General features: G+C 39.7%; 2 protein-coding genes across 3 annotated transcripts; one reads left to right on the plus strand and one right to left on the minus strand.

The window, feature by feature from the left end:
* Window positions 1–53: 53 nt before the first annotated feature.
* Window positions 54–8,112, minus strand: apba2a (amyloid beta precursor protein binding family A member 2a). Of its 2 annotated transcripts, none has more exons than XM_088418050.1 (12): window positions 7,986–8,112; window positions 5,864–7,016; window positions 4,919–5,023; window positions 4,413–4,452; window positions 4,151–4,290; window positions 3,902–3,988; window positions 3,635–3,820; window positions 2,336–2,515; window positions 2,054–2,266; window positions 1,856–1,975; window positions 1,601–1,741; window positions 54–695 (listed from the first exon to the last, which is right to left on the minus strand). In XM_088418050.1, exons 2-12 carry the CDS (start codon window positions 6,857–6,859, stop codon window positions 624–626), a joined length of 2,280 nt encoding a protein of 759 aa, XP_088274176.1. In that variant the 5' UTR covers window positions 6,860–7,016; window positions 7,986–8,112; the 3' UTR covers window positions 54–623. The 2 variants fall into 2 exon arrangements, with proteins under 2 accessions (XP_088274176.1, XP_088274175.1); XM_088418049.1 differs by having other exon boundaries at window positions 4,151–4,296.
* A 1,204-nt stretch (window positions 8,113–9,316) lies between these two features.
* On the plus strand, window positions 9,317–15,934 carry fan1 (FANCD2 and FANCI associated nuclease 1). The gene is made up of 13 exons (XM_088416195.1): window positions 9,317–10,618; window positions 10,690–10,830; window positions 11,511–11,712; window positions 11,790–12,023; window positions 12,086–12,217; window positions 12,990–13,098; window positions 13,190–13,309; window positions 13,414–13,578; window positions 13,659–13,815; window positions 13,881–13,984; window positions 14,593–14,787; window positions 14,897–15,025; window positions 15,128–15,934. Exons 1-13 carry the CDS (start codon window positions 9,580–9,582, stop codon window positions 15,263–15,265), a joined length of 2,865 nt encoding a protein of 954 aa, XP_088272321.1. The 5' UTR covers window positions 9,317–9,579; the 3' UTR covers window positions 15,266–15,934.
* Window positions 15,935–16,866: the final 932 nt, after the last annotated feature.

Genomic DNA, 16,866 nt, shown 5'->3' on the forward strand with positions numbered 1-16,866 from the left:
TTGAGTTTTATTTTTTTAATTGCACCTTAATAAAAAGAACGCAAACAACAAAACTGAAGCAGTAGGATTGTATTGTTTGTGTTACACTATTACATTCATTCCGTAATGTACATTCTTGTACGCTCTTGTAAAGGTTATCTCTTAAAACTGCATTTCAAAAAGAAGGATGTCTTTGGCCTTCAGCGTCTCCATAATACACAATTTCGAATTATACAGTGAAATACAGTACATGTATAATACCGTAATAGATTATAATGAATTCTTGATCAGAAATTCATCATTATACCATGCATATACTGTATGAGTAATATGGCCTTCCCAATCCAGTCCTTGAGTAACCCAGATATTTACAGTAGAATTACATAGACACTATAAAAATGACTAACTAAAATATAAATGCACTTTGTTTCATATGAAAATAAAGGTGACCATTAAGCTACTTCTCTTCCACACACACACACAGAACTACAGAATTCACATTGTAAGGCAATTATGAGAACATAATTAAAGATTAAACCTGGAATGAGAAATGGACCCTCTTTACAGCATTGAAACAAGAAGCCCCAAATGATATTAAAATGATAGAAAAATAAAACTTTACTCATCACATCAATACTGCGTCTTCAAATGTAGGATGGAGTCTCCTGTCCTGTGAGCAGTCTGAACATTACGGCGGGCATCGTCTTCATGTTGATCTAGTACAAAGTTCAACAAGGTCAAATAGTATGAAAACACAATCATCATTTCCACTTTTGAACCCCACTACAGCATCAGACTGAAAGGATTTTTTTCACTGACTATAACAAAACGAATATGACAGACAAAATCACGGAAACTGGGACGTAAATACAGAAAACATTGAGCAAAGATGCAGTAATGTGGAGACCAAGATTTGTTTCTAAATACATCTCTCTGCTTCAAGAAAACTACTATGACCTACAATATGTAGTACTCTATTGTGAAACTAGCGCTAAACTGTTTTTCACGATTTCACCTGAATTTTTGGCGAACGCATGAGTCACCTCTCACCATCTATCTGAGAACTTGACCTGCCTCACGGGAGGCAAGCGAGCCTGAGTTTGAATCTCAGCACGGGCCCTCCTGTGTTGAGTTTGCATGTTCTCTTTTGCTTGCTTAGGTTTTTTTCCGCATACCCGTGGCTTACAGATTTTCAGGAAGTGGTTAAATTAATAATTGATCACAAAGAGATCATTCTCGTGTGTCCTACATTATGTATAAGTATGGCTTGGATAAAAATAAGCATCAAACAAAAGAAATTGAAATTGTTTTGAAGTTTTTCTGGTTTTAGATGTTGGTGCTCTACATTTTTTGCAGTATAAATGCTGAAGCTGTCATAAACCCGTTCCAAGATGCGACATTGTTAGTTTTAAGTGTTACTACATACAACAAAATGAATAAAGTAATGAGAAAAGTTTTTAAAAATTACACATGACTACGCAGTACTCTCTTTGGAGCAGATGGCACACAGCAGCTGTTCGAATGCAGCTAGCCGCAAATTTGCTACGTGAGCATAGAGACTGCAAAATGGACAGTGGAAATTGTTATTGTACTCCTGCAAATGATGATGATGATCTCTTACCTCACCCACCGACACGGACAGGGTCTGCACAATTTTTTCATGCGGCATAGCAACCACGCTTTGACCGTTTATCTCTATGATTCGATGTCCGACACGAACGCCGCCTCTTTCTGCGATCCCGCCTCGCATCAGGCTGCAGATCTGAAAATGAGAAAAAGACCCATCTCGGTAAATGCTCAAACAATTTACCGGCATACCACGCGTGCATGTTTGTCCCTCATTCCTCCATTTTTTTTCCTTCTGCTGGATACTCACTATGCCATTTTGAACACTGAAGCCTAGCTGGAACTTGAGATCAGGCCGCTTGATGAGGACAGTGGTGACAGGAGGGCAGCTTACAATACTCATCTTTACTTTCAGCTGATTCTTCAAACCCTGGAAGACACCACACAGAAGAGAACATAAGTAAAAAGAATGTAGAATTGTATTTATAAGTTGGATCGTTCTGCGTACCTTGATGATTCCCTGGCAGGTGGCTAGAGGCAGCCCTACCAAGCTGGTGTCATTGATGGACATAATCTGATCACCAACACTGAGTTTACCCGAACGTGCTGCTGGGCCGCTGTTCAGCATTCCTGCGAGGATGACCGTGGGCAGAATTGAGCCCCATCCCGATTCCACAATCACCACCCCGAGGTTCTCCCCTTTCTGCTTCTCCACGCACAGCTGTGTACAGCACAACACACACAATAAGGTATATTCAAAATATTAAAAGAATCTTTCTTTGGCACGCACCTCTTTACAGTTGTCCGAATTTGAGAAATGGATGAGGTCATCGTGGTACATTTCCTGGGAGTTGATGATGTCACTGTATTGTTTCTGACTTAAATCTGTCGGATTGATGCCATTGGCTCGCAGGAATTCTCTGTAGGCCACGCTGAAGGCCTGACCAATGGACTGCGCGATGAGCTGGGCCTGTGGGAGGTGGGATACAACTCAGCAAAAGTCAAATCAAAGTTGACAACAACAACACATACATGAGTAATGAGGGACACCTTGAGATACAAAGTTTAACACAAAACATCTGCGTCTCAAACAATCTTTCTCCAATGAAATGCATGGAAAAGCTAATAATTTGTGTCAGCCCCCCCAAACAAACCTCCAAAAAAAATTATAATGTTTTTCCTTTATGAGAAAAATAAATATCAGTAATATTTCACTTATTAAAAACATAGGGTAAAAACTGTGATGAAATTAAAGTTTTAGACACATATTTATTTCCCTTTCATTTGGGTCAATCACTTGATTTTTTTTCCCAACTTTATGATGCGTAATGACGTTTTTTTTTTTTTTTTTTTGCCGGATCCAAAATAGCTGGGGTCCGCAATACTGTGATATTTTTTTCAGGCAGTAATTGGTCATTCTTCACAGAAGATAAAGAATACATACTAGTCAAAAATCTGAAAACATCTTTAAATTCAAACAGTCTCAAACAGAGGAAGGAGTCAAGTAACTCTTGATTATGCACAGCTGTGAACTGAAAGTCATGAAGCATCATTCATATCATAAAGTTAACTGAGAAAATATCAGGATGTGCAAAGATGTTATCTGGGCAATAGGTCCTCTATTTGTGGAATCTACTGTAAATAACAAGACATTTTGTTTTGATGAATATTTATTTGTTTATCAAATAATTCCATCAACATTTTTCCTACAATGTCGAATGTCAAATAAAGAAAAATTACTTAACTAGAGGGTGTTTCCAATCTTTGCCTAGTAATAGAGCTGTATTATTATGACTTATGTCATCTCATGCATTTGTTGCTTCATTGTTTGCATTCACTGATGTGTTGCTTAAACACCAATGCTACATGTTAGTCTGTCTATGGCATTTCTCAATAAGTATTAGCATTAAGCCATCAGACTTTAAAGCAAAGTTACACTATGTGGTTGATTTATGTAAGTACACAATTTATAATCCTCTTTGTTGTATTCTTAGAAATATTTTACTTGGATTTGTGCTCTTATTGCACGCCGCACTGTATGGAGGGATTAATGATTTGATTTACAGTGATTATACTCATAACTACTTACGTCCTCTGACTCAAAAACATAGCAGACCATGCCGTACTGGCTAGTCCCTTCGCCGCTCGACTCCACAGATTCAGCGAAATCCTCAGTCGACGCCTGAGACAAGCGCCTGCGTGCCATCAGAACCACGATGCTGCCAATGTCAGCAATATAGGAGATGGTGCGCAAGGCGCTGTCCATCATTGTGTCCTGTAGGGAGAAAAATGATGAATTTCCTGCATAAGAATTCAAGCACGGCTTAAAACTGATCCAGCTCGCACTCTTCCTCACCTGTGTGTCAGCATTGAGCACCTTGACCGTTTTAGTGGAGATAAACAGGTCGACTTCTGTCATCATTTGGGAGTCTTCATCTTGGCTCTTTTGCATGAACAAGTCACTTCGTTAAAATGAGTTACGTACGTGCAATAGTGTCATCATGTGGTAAAAGGATAAAACTACATCAGCTCTGGACGCTGTAAAGATTAACGGTCTCAAAACAAATGTGAATTTATGTACAGGTGCACCACAAATGGCAGCTACCTTAATACGACTGACGGCTTCATGGGCCTGCGACATGCGGACAGTCTTGGACGGATTCTTGTCAGAAAGCACTTGAGTGCAGCCAAGGTAGTTAGCGGCAAAGATGATCCCATCAATTAGATCTTCTGGCTCACATGGACCTGGGACTTTGTGAAACAGCCACAAAGAAAAAAAAAGCTGCCAGTATAAGACTTAAAATTGTGTTGAGACTTGCATTAATATATATTGAACTATTCATTTTGGATTTTTCTGAAAAACGTACCGTCTTCAAAACTGGGGAAGGATGCTGCTTCTTGTGTTTTCTTCAGAAAGAAAATGTTGATTTTAGTCAGTTATCTAATATTACACAATAAGAAAAATATTTGAACTTATCTGTACTTACTGGCTATCTCAGATGTGTGTTTAAAATAGTAATTAAAATGAATAATGATATCTCAGTCTAAAATTCAATGCATTATAAAGCAAAAGTTAGGGAATGAATACAACATTATTTATCATATCAATTGACTGATTTAATGCAGTGTTCACCAACATACTGGATTTTTTTTCAAGTGCTGTATATTTAAAAAGGATCACGTAGTGCACTCAGTATAAATTTACAACATCTGTCTCATCTATCTTTCTATAAATGGAAATGATGTTACGAAATGCCAAGTTTTACATACTGTAACAATCCGGATGTATACACTTTCTAAATCAACTGGATTGTTCCAAGAACGTCACAGTGCGAAATTGTGTGAGGTATTGCCAATAAATATAAGTTTTAACCTTAGGGGAGCTGTTCTCATCATCTGGGAGGAGATCTAGATTTTGAGGACCCCTCAGCTGCTCAGGAACTTGCTCCTGTGTGACAGCTGGGCTTGGCACCTCATCCTGCCATTAAGAAAAAAAGATTTTAAAAGGTGTGTCACCTCCACCAAGGAAGAGTCCATTTATTCAGTTTCTCCACTAATTGTCCCTATCAGGGGCATAGATAAATTTATCTTAACTGATCTTGGGGGAGCGGCAGTAAACCACAAATGTTTTGTGCTGTTTTCTGCTCTAGGAAATGACAAAAAATTGTTATGTGGAAATACATGTAATTAACACAGTGAGCGCCAATGACGTGAAAGGACATCAATGGAAACCCTACTGAGGAACACCACTGATGTCATTTAAAGCAACTGTTGGCCTACATTAAAAAAGGTTAAGCATGCCAGCCATTTTGTGATTCTACGTCACTATACCATGGAAAAATTAAAAAAAATATAAGGCTTGTGCCAATTCAATTGGAAATCTGGGCCGATCCCAAGGTTATTAGCCGATCAGTTTTGGCTGAAAAACGTCAGATTTTTAAATTTTATTTACAAAGTCAAGAAACATATTTGAATTATTTGCTTCATGAGTTTGGTCAAATGATGTCCGCAAGCTGAGTTTTTATTGGTCATTAACTGATCCTCGAGTAAATGTAATGTCATTTTGATTCAACAGCAAGTGACAAAATGGCCTCCCTTTGAGATTAAAAAAAAAACAAAAAACTATTGGCTTTTGCGGCTTAAATCATATTCCACAAACACTATTAAGTAGAATAATCGACAAGTGGGGATGCACATAACATAATACTGTGAAGGTTTGTTCTATTTTACTTCCCCTGAGTAATTTTTTTGTTGCGCTGTATTGATGGAATGTGCAATGACAATAAATATGGTTCCATTCCAGATGAATATTGCAAACCTGCTGGAGTATCTGTGGCTGGCTCTGGCCCTCCTCAGGGGGCATTTCCTCTCGCTCGGGTGAGTGACAAATAGTCGGAGGCGGCTTGACGACCCTCGGCTCGCTCTCCTGGTTGTGACTTGAGGCGCCAGTTCGAGGAACAGAGGCGGACTCTCTTCGAGGTTGGGCCCTCTGACTGTTTACAGGTGCTTGGCCGTGGGATTGACGAGGGGAGGGCTGCTGCTTGCTGGATTTGGCTTTGGTCCGCATTGGGGCCTTTCTGTTTTCCTTGGATGATGTCTTCACTCGATCATTTTTGTTTGTGGTGCATCCTTTTACCCCAGAGGTAATATGTTCACCGTCCTGTCCAGCTGTTCTCCTCCCTCGTCCTTTCCCTAGTCTGTCCTCCTTAGAACTCATATGATATGACTCACAATTTCTGTTGGCTCCTGTGATGGTATAGTTTCTTGTAATTCCGCTGTCGTCTTCTCTATCTCTCTCGTCATGTCCCTTTCTAATCTGTTCATTGTCCTGGTAAAGGCCAGCCTGTCTTTGATCACTGTCATCTGTGTCCTCTAAATCTTCTATAAATCTGGCCCCATCCAGCACCTCCTCTATTTCATCTCCATCACAAAAGAAGAACCTGTTCTCGAGGCCCTTGATGACTTCTTCTCCCTCCGCAGCCTCCCTTGCAACAGGGTTGCAATGCGATCTAAAGTGACGACCTGCCTTGTGGGGCTTAGCGTCTGGTTGTGACCCATTGCGTCGTTCAGTGCTTTGGCGAGGTGTGGCTGTGAACTGGTCAGAGGCGCAGCTGCTGTCATTTCCGTGTTTTCCACCTACGTTCTTTACGTAACTCACATCCTCAGGGCAGTAGTGCTTGTAGTACCTCATGTCCACCATGCCCTCCCTGTTTAAATGCAGCACCTCATCATAATCTTGCTCCACGTCAGAGCCCACGTTGTCATATTCGGAGCATGTGTCTTCCATGTCTTTGCCTCTTGGTTCACGACTCATAAGGGAGTGTCTGGGAGGTGGTCGTTGATTATCATCCTTCAAGGTAGAGGATGATTGCACAGGCAACCACCCCCTCAACAAATGTCTGCTTAGTTCACACAGGAAATTGTGTCTTGCCTATTTCCATACTGGCTCATTGAGTCAGATACTTCCAACCCTGTGGACATAGAAAAAGCTCTCTGAGATTGTTACATTATGTATTAAGTACATTAAATGTTATCACCGTGAATGGTGTTTCATATATTTCCATCTTGCAATCTCCTCCTGCCATGTCTCCAAGCTGTACAGGAAATTACAAGTTTTTTTCCTCCGAATATTCAATTCAAGCAACAGTAACATTAGGCACACTAGGTAATAGTCAAGATTTCAAACCTCAGAATTGTGAGGCAGAAAAACTGTCTGTATGATCCAGATAATTATGCAACTTTACGACATTCAAACTTCAAATCCACTAATTTTCCTAAACTATAAGAGTAAATTCAATATGTAATTGGGTATCAGTCTAGAAAAGAACTTATCATGATTTGACTCCTACTGCGCATTAAAGTGTGACACCACAATGACACTGCTCTTCAGATGAGCAAACGATTAAGATGAGGAATCGGATTACTTTTAGTTAATTTAGCCATTCTGATCAAATGGATAAAACCGAGTTCGATCAAAACTATCACTCAAGGGGGATCCTCCCATGTCAACTGATCTCTCCAGGGTGCTGAACTGCTAATTAAAAAGCCCAAATTGGCATTAAAAGAACCGTGTGAACAGTTCGCCCTGCCCTTGAGCTTTTTCCAAACCGCTTTTATGGCGAACTTCTGCCGCAGCTGCAGGGGTTGCTTGTTGTGGTCGCTCGTTCCGACAGTGAACGCCGCAATATACGACAGACATTTGAATATCGTAGACACACGTTGGTGTTTGTGGATGAGGCCCCACAAACAGTTATTGGTGTTTAGAATAACAATCTAGAGAATTCTTCTCATGCACAACTGCACATCGACCTTGATTTAAAGACCGCACCGTGCTGACATCCCACTGATGTGCTACCAGATGAGCACGTCCAGCTTTGTCTCTTATCAAATCAGCGTAGGCCTACACCCCGATTTGAATGTAAACATTCATCTGCACTTACCTTCATCGGAACGGTCTCCTGGCCTCCCCTTTTGAAGAAAGTGCGTGTTTGTCAGATCAGATTGCTCCCCGGGATGGTGGTTTTGAAATAAAACCAGCACACGCACAGCAGCCCAGGAACGTGTGTATCGAATATACGGTCTGCGTCACGTGACCACAGTGGGTCCCCAACATTGACACTATGCAGAAGAGAAAGCACAATAACGCCCTTATTATAATTTCACGTAACAATATTAAATATTTCAACAATTGCAAAATGACAGCAAAGCAATCGTTTATATAAAAGTGAAATATTTTGCAGCTAGCTGTATGCACTTTCAGAAAAAATGAAAGAGCCAAACACATTCAATTATTACAATGCACCTGTTTCAGTTTTTAAAACTAATTTGAGTAAAACAAAGGGGTGTAAGGGACAATACGCAATACCAAGTAATGTCGATTTATATACTAGCTTCATGCACGTTTAAATTACCAAAGAGCGTAACAAAATTGATATATATATCCAATGATTTAAGTGATGGTTGACCTTAGTCATAAATAAGATATAGACTTATTATTATTATTATTATTATTATTATTATTATTATTATTATTATTTGTGTTATTATTATTATTATTATTATTATTATTATTATTATTATTATTATTATTACTTTCATTTATAGCCGCTTTAAACAACAAGGCATATGTAGAAATGTCACCGTTTTGTATTATGTGTTCTGTTATATTTTTGTTATTGCTTTTCTTATTTTAAATGCTTTGTAAAGCGCTTTGTTACAGCTGTAGCTGTTGTGAAAGTATTATTTAAATAAAGTTGCATTGTATGGTAATGGCAATTGCCGGTGGTTAGCACATGACGTCCGCCTCACAGTTCGGTGACCCGAGTTCAAATACACCTCACTCTGGCCTTCTTGTGTGGAGTTTGCATGTTCTCCCGAGTCTGCGTGGGTTCTCTCCGGGCACTCCGGCTTCCTCTCAGTCCAAAAAAAAAAAAAAAAAACGAATGGCAGGTGTATTGGACATACTAAATTGTTCGAGGTGTGATTGGGTGCGTGAATGGTTGTTTCTTGTGAGGCCAAGCGGCTCTAGAAAATGGTGATGATGATGGTGGTGGTGGTGATTATTGGAAGATTAACACCCTCCTAAAAAATGGTTAAAAAGGTGCTACAGAGGTAATAAATAAAATAGTATTTTGTTATTTATTTAACCGTTTCATTTATTTACTTAATTTGCGGGAACGTGACTCAAATGTCGGAACATCAGGAAACATCGATGTATTTGAGCTCGATTGCTACGGTCTGAAATGCTTTGTTTTTTTCTGCTTGTCTAGTCTGACAAGCGGGGTTGTTTCGTAGCACTGGTGCAACACAGTGGGAGTCTTTTTCTGCCTCTTCATCCTAGCTTCTTTATGTTATTCTTTTTTTGGTAGATATTGTCTTCAAGACTTTTGCAGACGCACCATGACCGTGTATTTACCAGTTTTACTTACTCTTTCCCAGCTAAATTAAACATCAATGCTATCTTCAAATGTTCGCGTTAGCAGCAGGTGAAACTGTCGGTAAACTTAAAGCTTATTTTTCAAGTTTGTCTTGAGCATGTCAGGCAAAGGAGACAAAGCCAGGCAGAGTTTGTCTTTGTCCAAGAACAAGAAGAGAAGCGCCGTTCACGCTGTCAACGCAACTCCGATCACGTCGTTCTTCAGCAGCCCACAGCCCTCCAAAGTGTCCTGCCCTCTTTGTGGTCAGACGGTATCCAGATTCGGGATCAATGAACATATTGATTTACAATGCACAAACTTTGAAAGAGCAGACAGCAGTGTTTCATCAGCAAGTAATATTGTCGAGTCACCAAGCAGGAATTCCTCCAAGTCCCCCCAGCTGGATCCAGAGCTGGAAGAAGAAGCCAAGACAAGCCCTTATTTCAAAACTAGAACTTCACCGAATGTGTCTCGGGAGACGAGCAGCAAGACTGTCGTAAAAAAACTCGATCTCGGAAGTCTCTCTGCAAAATTATCTAGAACATGCCAAAAGATAAATGATAAACACCCAGACGTTAAGCATGCCCTTCCTGAAGACTTGTTGGATGATGTTAACACCTCACAGAAAGAAAATTTTGCCAGCCAGGCTTCAGGAAGCAGTGGTGACTTAATAAGCGCTGTCGAATTAACAACAAACGCTGGGACGTGTACACGTTTGGGAAAGGGCCTTATAACAGAGACATGCCCAAAAGAGGCCCTATCTTCCTCCAAGTTAGTTAAGAGAAAGAACGAGGCACCTGCTAAGGTGTTAAGTTTAAGAAAGAAACCAAAACACGAACAACGCAGCGCAACAGAAATATTGTCTGGTAAAGAGACAGGAGATGGTGTAAAACTTAAACCTGAAGTACCCTCTTCTTCAGATTATGTTCCCCTTTCAAGCGCAGACGATTCCTCTACTGACAGCAATTTACAGGCCGTGAGCGTTGCTGAGAAAAGCATCAGTGTCCTGACAGGCGACACCTCACCTCCCCAAAGACTGCCCTACTACCTACGCAATTTCCAGACTGTCCTACATGCCGTGTTGGAGAACGAAGATGATAAAGCTCTCTTCAACCATGATGATATGATGATCGTGAAGGCCTTTGAGAAGCTCTCAAGTATTGCTGAAATGTAAGTGATCCTCTGTAACAGCTTGTTTCTAACGTGTATTTGTTGCTGTCGTTTGCAGTCATGGGACAGAAGTTGTATGTGAGACTGTTCCAGCGGAAACTGAAATGGCTTCAAGTGGAAAAACTGGATTATGAAGAGATATGCAGTGATTTGAGGCCTATTGCTCAGGAGCTGGTGAAAGGGAGTCTTTTGCAGACAGGTCAGGATGATTTGTTTTCTTTCATAGCTGCTATAGAAATACACAATGCTGAATATTCAGTTGAAAAGCGCTGTACACAATACGTACTGTATAGGCATGGATCCCAGGTTCTAGTTTTGCAGTCCTATTATTTCATGGGTTTTTGTTGTTAGTTTTGATACAGAACACAATTTTGTTCTTTATTTTGAGATGGAATTCCACTTTTGGCCACTAGGTGGCAGCACATGGTTGTGTATTTAACACTACATTTGAACAAAAGCAAAAAACGGGAAGAGTTTCAGGGCCACAGTTACTTACTGTTACTTCTGTCCAGTTTGCAATAAATACTGTTTAGAGCAGGGGTGTCAAACATATGGCCCGCAGGCTGAGTCCGGCCCACAAGTGTTTTTATTGCTGTCAGCGCAACTTATTTTCTTCCTCGATCACAACCAAGTCCCCCCCACCCTTCCCGCAGTTTTCCTCGTACCTGATAATAGCAAACATTACAATTTACAAAAAATATTACTCTTACAAGCAATCAATTAATTCAAGCTGTGTGCATTTAATGACTGGCAGTGCTAGATGGTTGCCAGTCGCCTCCCTTTCCGTTATGGTATATGGGCTTTCCGTAAACTAGAAGCTCAATTTTTCCCTCTCTTACTTGCTATGACTATTTATTTTGTTGTGGTTTTTGATTTAAGAGCACGATCTATGCAACATAGAAGAAGCTCTTGAACTTCTGCCAGCTCCTGAGCTCAAAGCACTAGCAAAGACTTTTCATCTGGGCAATTCTGGGACTCAAAAGCAACAGCTAGTGGATGGGCTTCTCCGGCTGAGCAAGCAGAAATCACTCTTCTCTCGAAGCCAGGCTCAAAATAACATTGGAGCTGTCATCTTGAAAAGGTGACATAACCTAATATACAGTCTGACATATTTCTGTTGAAGTAATGATGTAATTCTTTTCTTTCTACCCCCTTAAGGGCAAAGCAACTCGCAGGGCCCTGTGTGCGTCTGCGCCACGGTCCTCGGGCTGTTTTTTCTCGCATCCTTCTGCTCTTCTCCATGACAGACACTGTGGATGAGGAGGAAATGGCAGCAGGTGGACAAAACCAGCTTTACACCATCCTTCTTGTCAACTCAGGGCGTCTAGCCTTCCCAGATTACACAGTGCAGCGCACGGCAAAGGTGTTCCGAGATAGAGATGACCTCATCAGGTGAGCCTATTGGGTAGTTTGGGTTTGAAGATTATTTCTTGTGGCTATGTGAATCTTCTCAGGTATGAAGCATCTATGAGAGCCTTGCAGGAGGTAACCATGGCAATGCAAACTAGTCACTGGGAAGAGGCTTTGGACCTGTATACGACAGCCAAGAATGAGTGGCAGGACCTGAAGATGACTTGTGACCTCAGGTTGGAACAGCTTTGTTAAAATATTTTTGAAAAATTCATCTTAAATGTTCACTGAGATTGTTTTTGATAAAATTGTTTGAAGATGCCCTCACTCGTCATTGAGCTATTTCCTGGGTGCCTAAATGCAAACTGGCTACCATGTTGTTCACTTCTGGTCTACACATAATAATGAGATCCAATACATTTATAGAAAGTCGTTTATTTAACAATAAAATTCAAATTGTTTGGTTGTAATTTGTTGGCTGAATATTTAATCAAATTCAAACTGATACGGCAATGTAATAAAATGCAAATTACAGTTTGGAGAAAAAAAATGCTGTTTTGGTCAATCAGTAAACTTATACTGTGCCGGTCAAAGCTATAGAAACACCATCTAATTTAGTGGATTTCATTATTTCAAAATTTCTAGAACTGTAGATTTGACACTTTGTCTAAGTAATCGGCATTATGAAAAAATATTGAATATATATAACTATATAATAATAATAAATATAATTATAACAAATATTGATTGCTTAGACTACTCATTGCACCAATCTATTCTGCAAACCTTTGACTGGTAGTGTACATGAGAATCCGACCCTTTAAAAATAAACTTATTAAAATGCAATTAAAATATTAAAGAAGAAGAAAAAAAAGGCATTTGATTGGTTTTTCAAAAGGGTATGGTCCAAATTTACTGTGTTGTAGTTTACTAATGTACCTAATTGTCTGTTGTAGTTGTGGCATTTAAGACTATTTGGCCTTTTTGCTATGTTGATGCTTTTGCTAGTCACCAAAAGGAGCTTCCAGTATTTCTGCGGAGCTTCACCACAGGATGGACCTACACACGAATATTATCACGAGGCGTGGAGATCTTACAGCGGCTTCGTCGATATGAGGTAGAAAACCTCAAATACTTTACTTATATACGTCACATACTTTTAACTTCTCTATCATTTCGAAATTGTAAACTTTTTTTTCATAACTTAGGATGCTGTCGATGAGTTGCGGTCCTTACTTCTGCAGGATGTTTACTGTCCTGACAGTCGAGGGCGCTGGTGGGACAGACTGGCACTGAACCTTCAACAGCACCTCAAAAAACCTCAACAAGTCAGTGAATGTAGTTTTTTTTTTTTTTTTAACTTCTTCATTGTTCATTTAACTTGTTCATTTCACATTGCTCCATTTAATTTGCCGCCTCTGATTCTCTGCAGGCTATTTGTGCCATGCGAGATGGGTTGTGTGACCCTTTTGTACGAACGGGACATAAATTGTCCCTCTACCAGAGAGCTTTGAGGATGAGAGAGTCTGCCAGCTTCAAGAAGTACCATGTGCAGCTCAGAGATTTGCCCACTGTCAATGTCCAGGACGTCAGACACGTGGGTGTTATTTTATCAATATGTAGCTTAACATTTATTTTTAAAACTTGCTGTTTGAAACTTTGGATCATTGTCTCCAGGTGACCATCCGAGGACAGCTGTTTCCCCATGAAGGGGGCATGGGAAAATCACGGTTTCTAATACCATCTAATGGGGACGATTGTACTGACGGCACTGTAATATGTTCTGTGGAAGACCTGTCTTTAGCACATTACCGCCAGCAAGGCTTTGACCAAGGTAAGTAGCAGCATTACAAATTATTTAGGATTGGAAAAAAGCAATGTTTTGTTTTGATCTAACAGGGATCCACGGAGAGGGCGCAACGTTCTCCACGCTCTTCGCCCTTCTATTGTGGGACATCATTTTTATGGACGGTATACCCGATGTTTTCAGAAATCCGTACCAGGTATAATATGCCCAACAAGCTATTGTGTTAAACCTCCAAAAATAGTTGCTTCATAACAACCCCATTAATGTTTTTAAAAGAGGGACACGATCAACTTTTTGGATTATCCAATTTACATCTAAAATGGGTCAAAAGAATGACCAAAAAGTTACCAAAAAAGGTACCTCCAATTCTGTGACAGCCGTTCATTTGACCTGGTTATTTTTGACCCAACTATTTTTAAGAGCAAACTGGGTCAATAAAGAGACTGCCTGAACCAACTTTTAGAAATATTCATCTAAGTCAAAAGATAGGTTTAAATAAATAACTCGCAAAGCAATCACTTTTCATGTCTTTTATACATATATAGTATAACAACCCAATAAGTGTGTTTTCTTTCAACAAATTACATTTTTTGGGTTGGTTGATGTTTTTGGGGTTAATCACTTGACTCAACTTTTTATCTTGAATAACCCCTAAACATTTTTAGTTATTAATTTCACCCAAACCTCAAAAAGGTGGGTCGGTCCCTTTTTGACCCCATTTGAGTTATATTTGAGCAAACTACCGGTACTTATATTTTTGGACCATAGAATGAGTTAAGAAATGATTTTCCCTTTGCCTTACAGGCATGCCCACTGGACTTTTACACCGATTGTTTCTATGAGAATAGAAGTGAAGCCGTGGATTGCCGTGTGCAGTTAATAAGTGAAGCCTCTGTAGAAACTTTGCAGCATATGTTGGAAGATGTTTGGACTTCCCAAGAGGGTAAAGTGTGTGCATGTGCCAACTGGGAGCGATTTACCTCGCTTCGTCAAGCCCAGGTACTTAAATATCCTAAAGTCATGCATTGCAAATAATGTCTAGTTTTGCCATAATAAAAGACTATTGTTAGGTCATGATAATTGAATCCATGGTGGTGTTTGTTTGCAGTCCCTCGTGTCATGCCTCGGTGGAGCCTTCTTAGCAGGAGTTATCTCACGGATGGCGAAAGATTTCAGGCACTGTCGTGGAGGTTTGCCTGACCTTGTTGTGTGGAATACAACTGATAACACTTACAAGGTGGGATTTTCCACACCCTCTTTTTGCAAATGCACTACTATATCATAGTTTAAAAACCCGGGATTCCCGATTGCTTCAATTCAGTGCTGTTTACTGTTTTAGCTGGTGGAGGTGAAGGGGCCGAATGACCGTCTGTCGCAGAAGCAACAGATCTGGCTTGATGAGCTACAAAAGCTGGGTGCTGATGTAGAGGTGTGTCATGTGGTAGCCATCGGAGCCAGAGGATCCCGTGTGGAATAAAAGAATAATAAAAGCAGAGCAAAGTGATAAAAAAAAACCCGTCACCAACTGAAATAAAATACCTCAATGCTTTTTTTCAATTCTGTGAATGTAGACTGTGCTGCTTATCTCAGCTGCAGAAGATGAATTGCAGCGTGAAAGTGGAGTATAATGTACTACCTAGTGCCATTATTTATCTAGGAAAGTACTGCTTCCAACAAAAAGGAGCATCATCGCTCAGTACAGCCGGGATCACAAAAAGCTTTCAGCTCAAGATAATCACAGCTCACACAAAGCTGAATGTGTTTTTCTGTTCTCTGACATGCTGGCCCAGATATTTCAGCTTGAACCAAATACCAACACCGATGACAAAAAACGATGGCATTATTATATAAATGGTAGCATATGTCACACTTGACTCATTATTAATAAAATTCTAGGAGTCACAAAAGATGTTTCAAATCCAAACAATTAGCTTCACCCTTTGTGTAACTCACCTGGAGCGTTAACTAATTGAAGCATAAATGTTAGCATTTTTCTGCAGATGGTCATCAGGCCAATGCCTGCCCTGGTCAAGGTGTGCACACGGCAGTCGAGTATGACAAAAATGGGTTAAACAATTTCACATTATATTTTATTGTGTAGTACCTGTCTTTTAATGAAACATAATATTAAAGAAAGTCGAATTTTCTCTTTTTTTTTCATTTTTCAACATTTTTTTCTTGTCATTCTTTGGAAGGCTGGAATGGATTAACAATTCCAATAAATTCAATGGGTAAAAATAATTTGAGTTTGAGCGAGAGCAAAGCATGAATTAAGTTTATATCTTAATTCATCACTATAATGGTGATGGAGAAATCACAATTCCTCCGCAGTAATAGTCCTTCTTCACAGACGTTAAAAGAACATAACTGGTCTAGTTCATTATCTGTCTGCTTGTTTTGCAGCACCGTTTGTGTTAAGTAATACATTGCATAAAGGGCTATAACGGCCCCACTAGTGGCTGACTATTAGCCTGTGCCCATGGCATCCACGTTACATTATCATTAGTATACTAAAAGATAAGCTTTGTAGCTGTTTTCCATATACAAAGTCTTTTTTTTTTATTTTAACAGAAAACTAATTTATAATGGTAATGAACAACTTGAAATTTATTTTTCAAAGGATATTTTACAATTTTATCTCACAAACTGCTCGTGTATTCAGTTGAGTCATTACCACAAACTACGTGTTTCACACCTTGGCACCACGCTAATCATCTCTTATCGTAATCCAATTTTTCATGTATGCTGCTGTTTATAGGCGACGTGTAAAAGGGGGCGTTGATTCAATCAATCACCATCACTCAAATTTCGGTGTACATAAAAAAACATTTCTGGAGAAGGTTTGAACAGAATAATAGCATTTCCATTCATTCGAATGGAGAGCACACCGTTTTGAAGTTTGAGTGATTTCAATAAGTGACAAATCTCAAAGCACCACGTGCTTTTTTTCGCCCCCATGGTTTTCCCTATTCACAGATACATTTTCAAATGTGGACATTTTCTAATTTGGGGGGTAGGGTAACTCAAGTTTTCATGGGAAACGCTTTTTGATGATTTGTCCATTTTCCCAAGATTTTT

This window comes from Hippichthys cyanospilos, chromosome 6 (genome assembly GCF_059441005.1).
Source record: "Hippichthys cyanospilos isolate Australia breed blue-spotted pipefish chromosome 6, RoL_Hcya_1.0, whole genome shotgun sequence".
In the NCBI taxonomy this organism is placed as follows: domain Eukaryota; kingdom Metazoa; phylum Chordata; class Actinopteri; order Syngnathiformes; family Syngnathidae; genus Hippichthys; species Hippichthys cyanospilos.

Excerpts from the sequence above, each read along its gene's own strand:
- apba2a (XM_088418049.1), bottom strand. The coding sequence starts at position 6,859 with ATGAGTCGTGAACCAAGAGGCAAAGACATGGAAGACACATGCTCCGAA. Across the intron at positions 5,024-5,863 it reads AGCCACAGATACTCCAGCAG|GATGAGGTGCCAAGCCCAGC; the intron begins GTTTGCAATATT and ends TCTTAATGGCAG. Across the intron at positions 4,453-4,918 it reads ATGAGAACAGCTCCCCTAAG|AAAACACAAGAAGCAGCATC; the intron begins GTTAAAACTTAT and ends TTCTTTCTGAAG.
- fan1 (XM_088416195.1), top strand. The coding sequence starts at position 9,580 with ATGTCAGGCAAAGGAGACAAAGCCAGGCAGAGTTTGTCTTTGTCCAAG. Across the intron at positions 10,831-11,510 it reads AGGGAGTCTTTTGCAGACAG|AGCACGATCTATGCAACATA; the intron begins GTCAGGATGATT and ends TTTTGATTTAAG. Across the intron at positions 15,026-15,127 it reads CAACTGATAACACTTACAAG|CTGGTGGAGGTGAAGGGGCC; the intron begins GTGGGATTTTCC and ends TTACTGTTTTAG.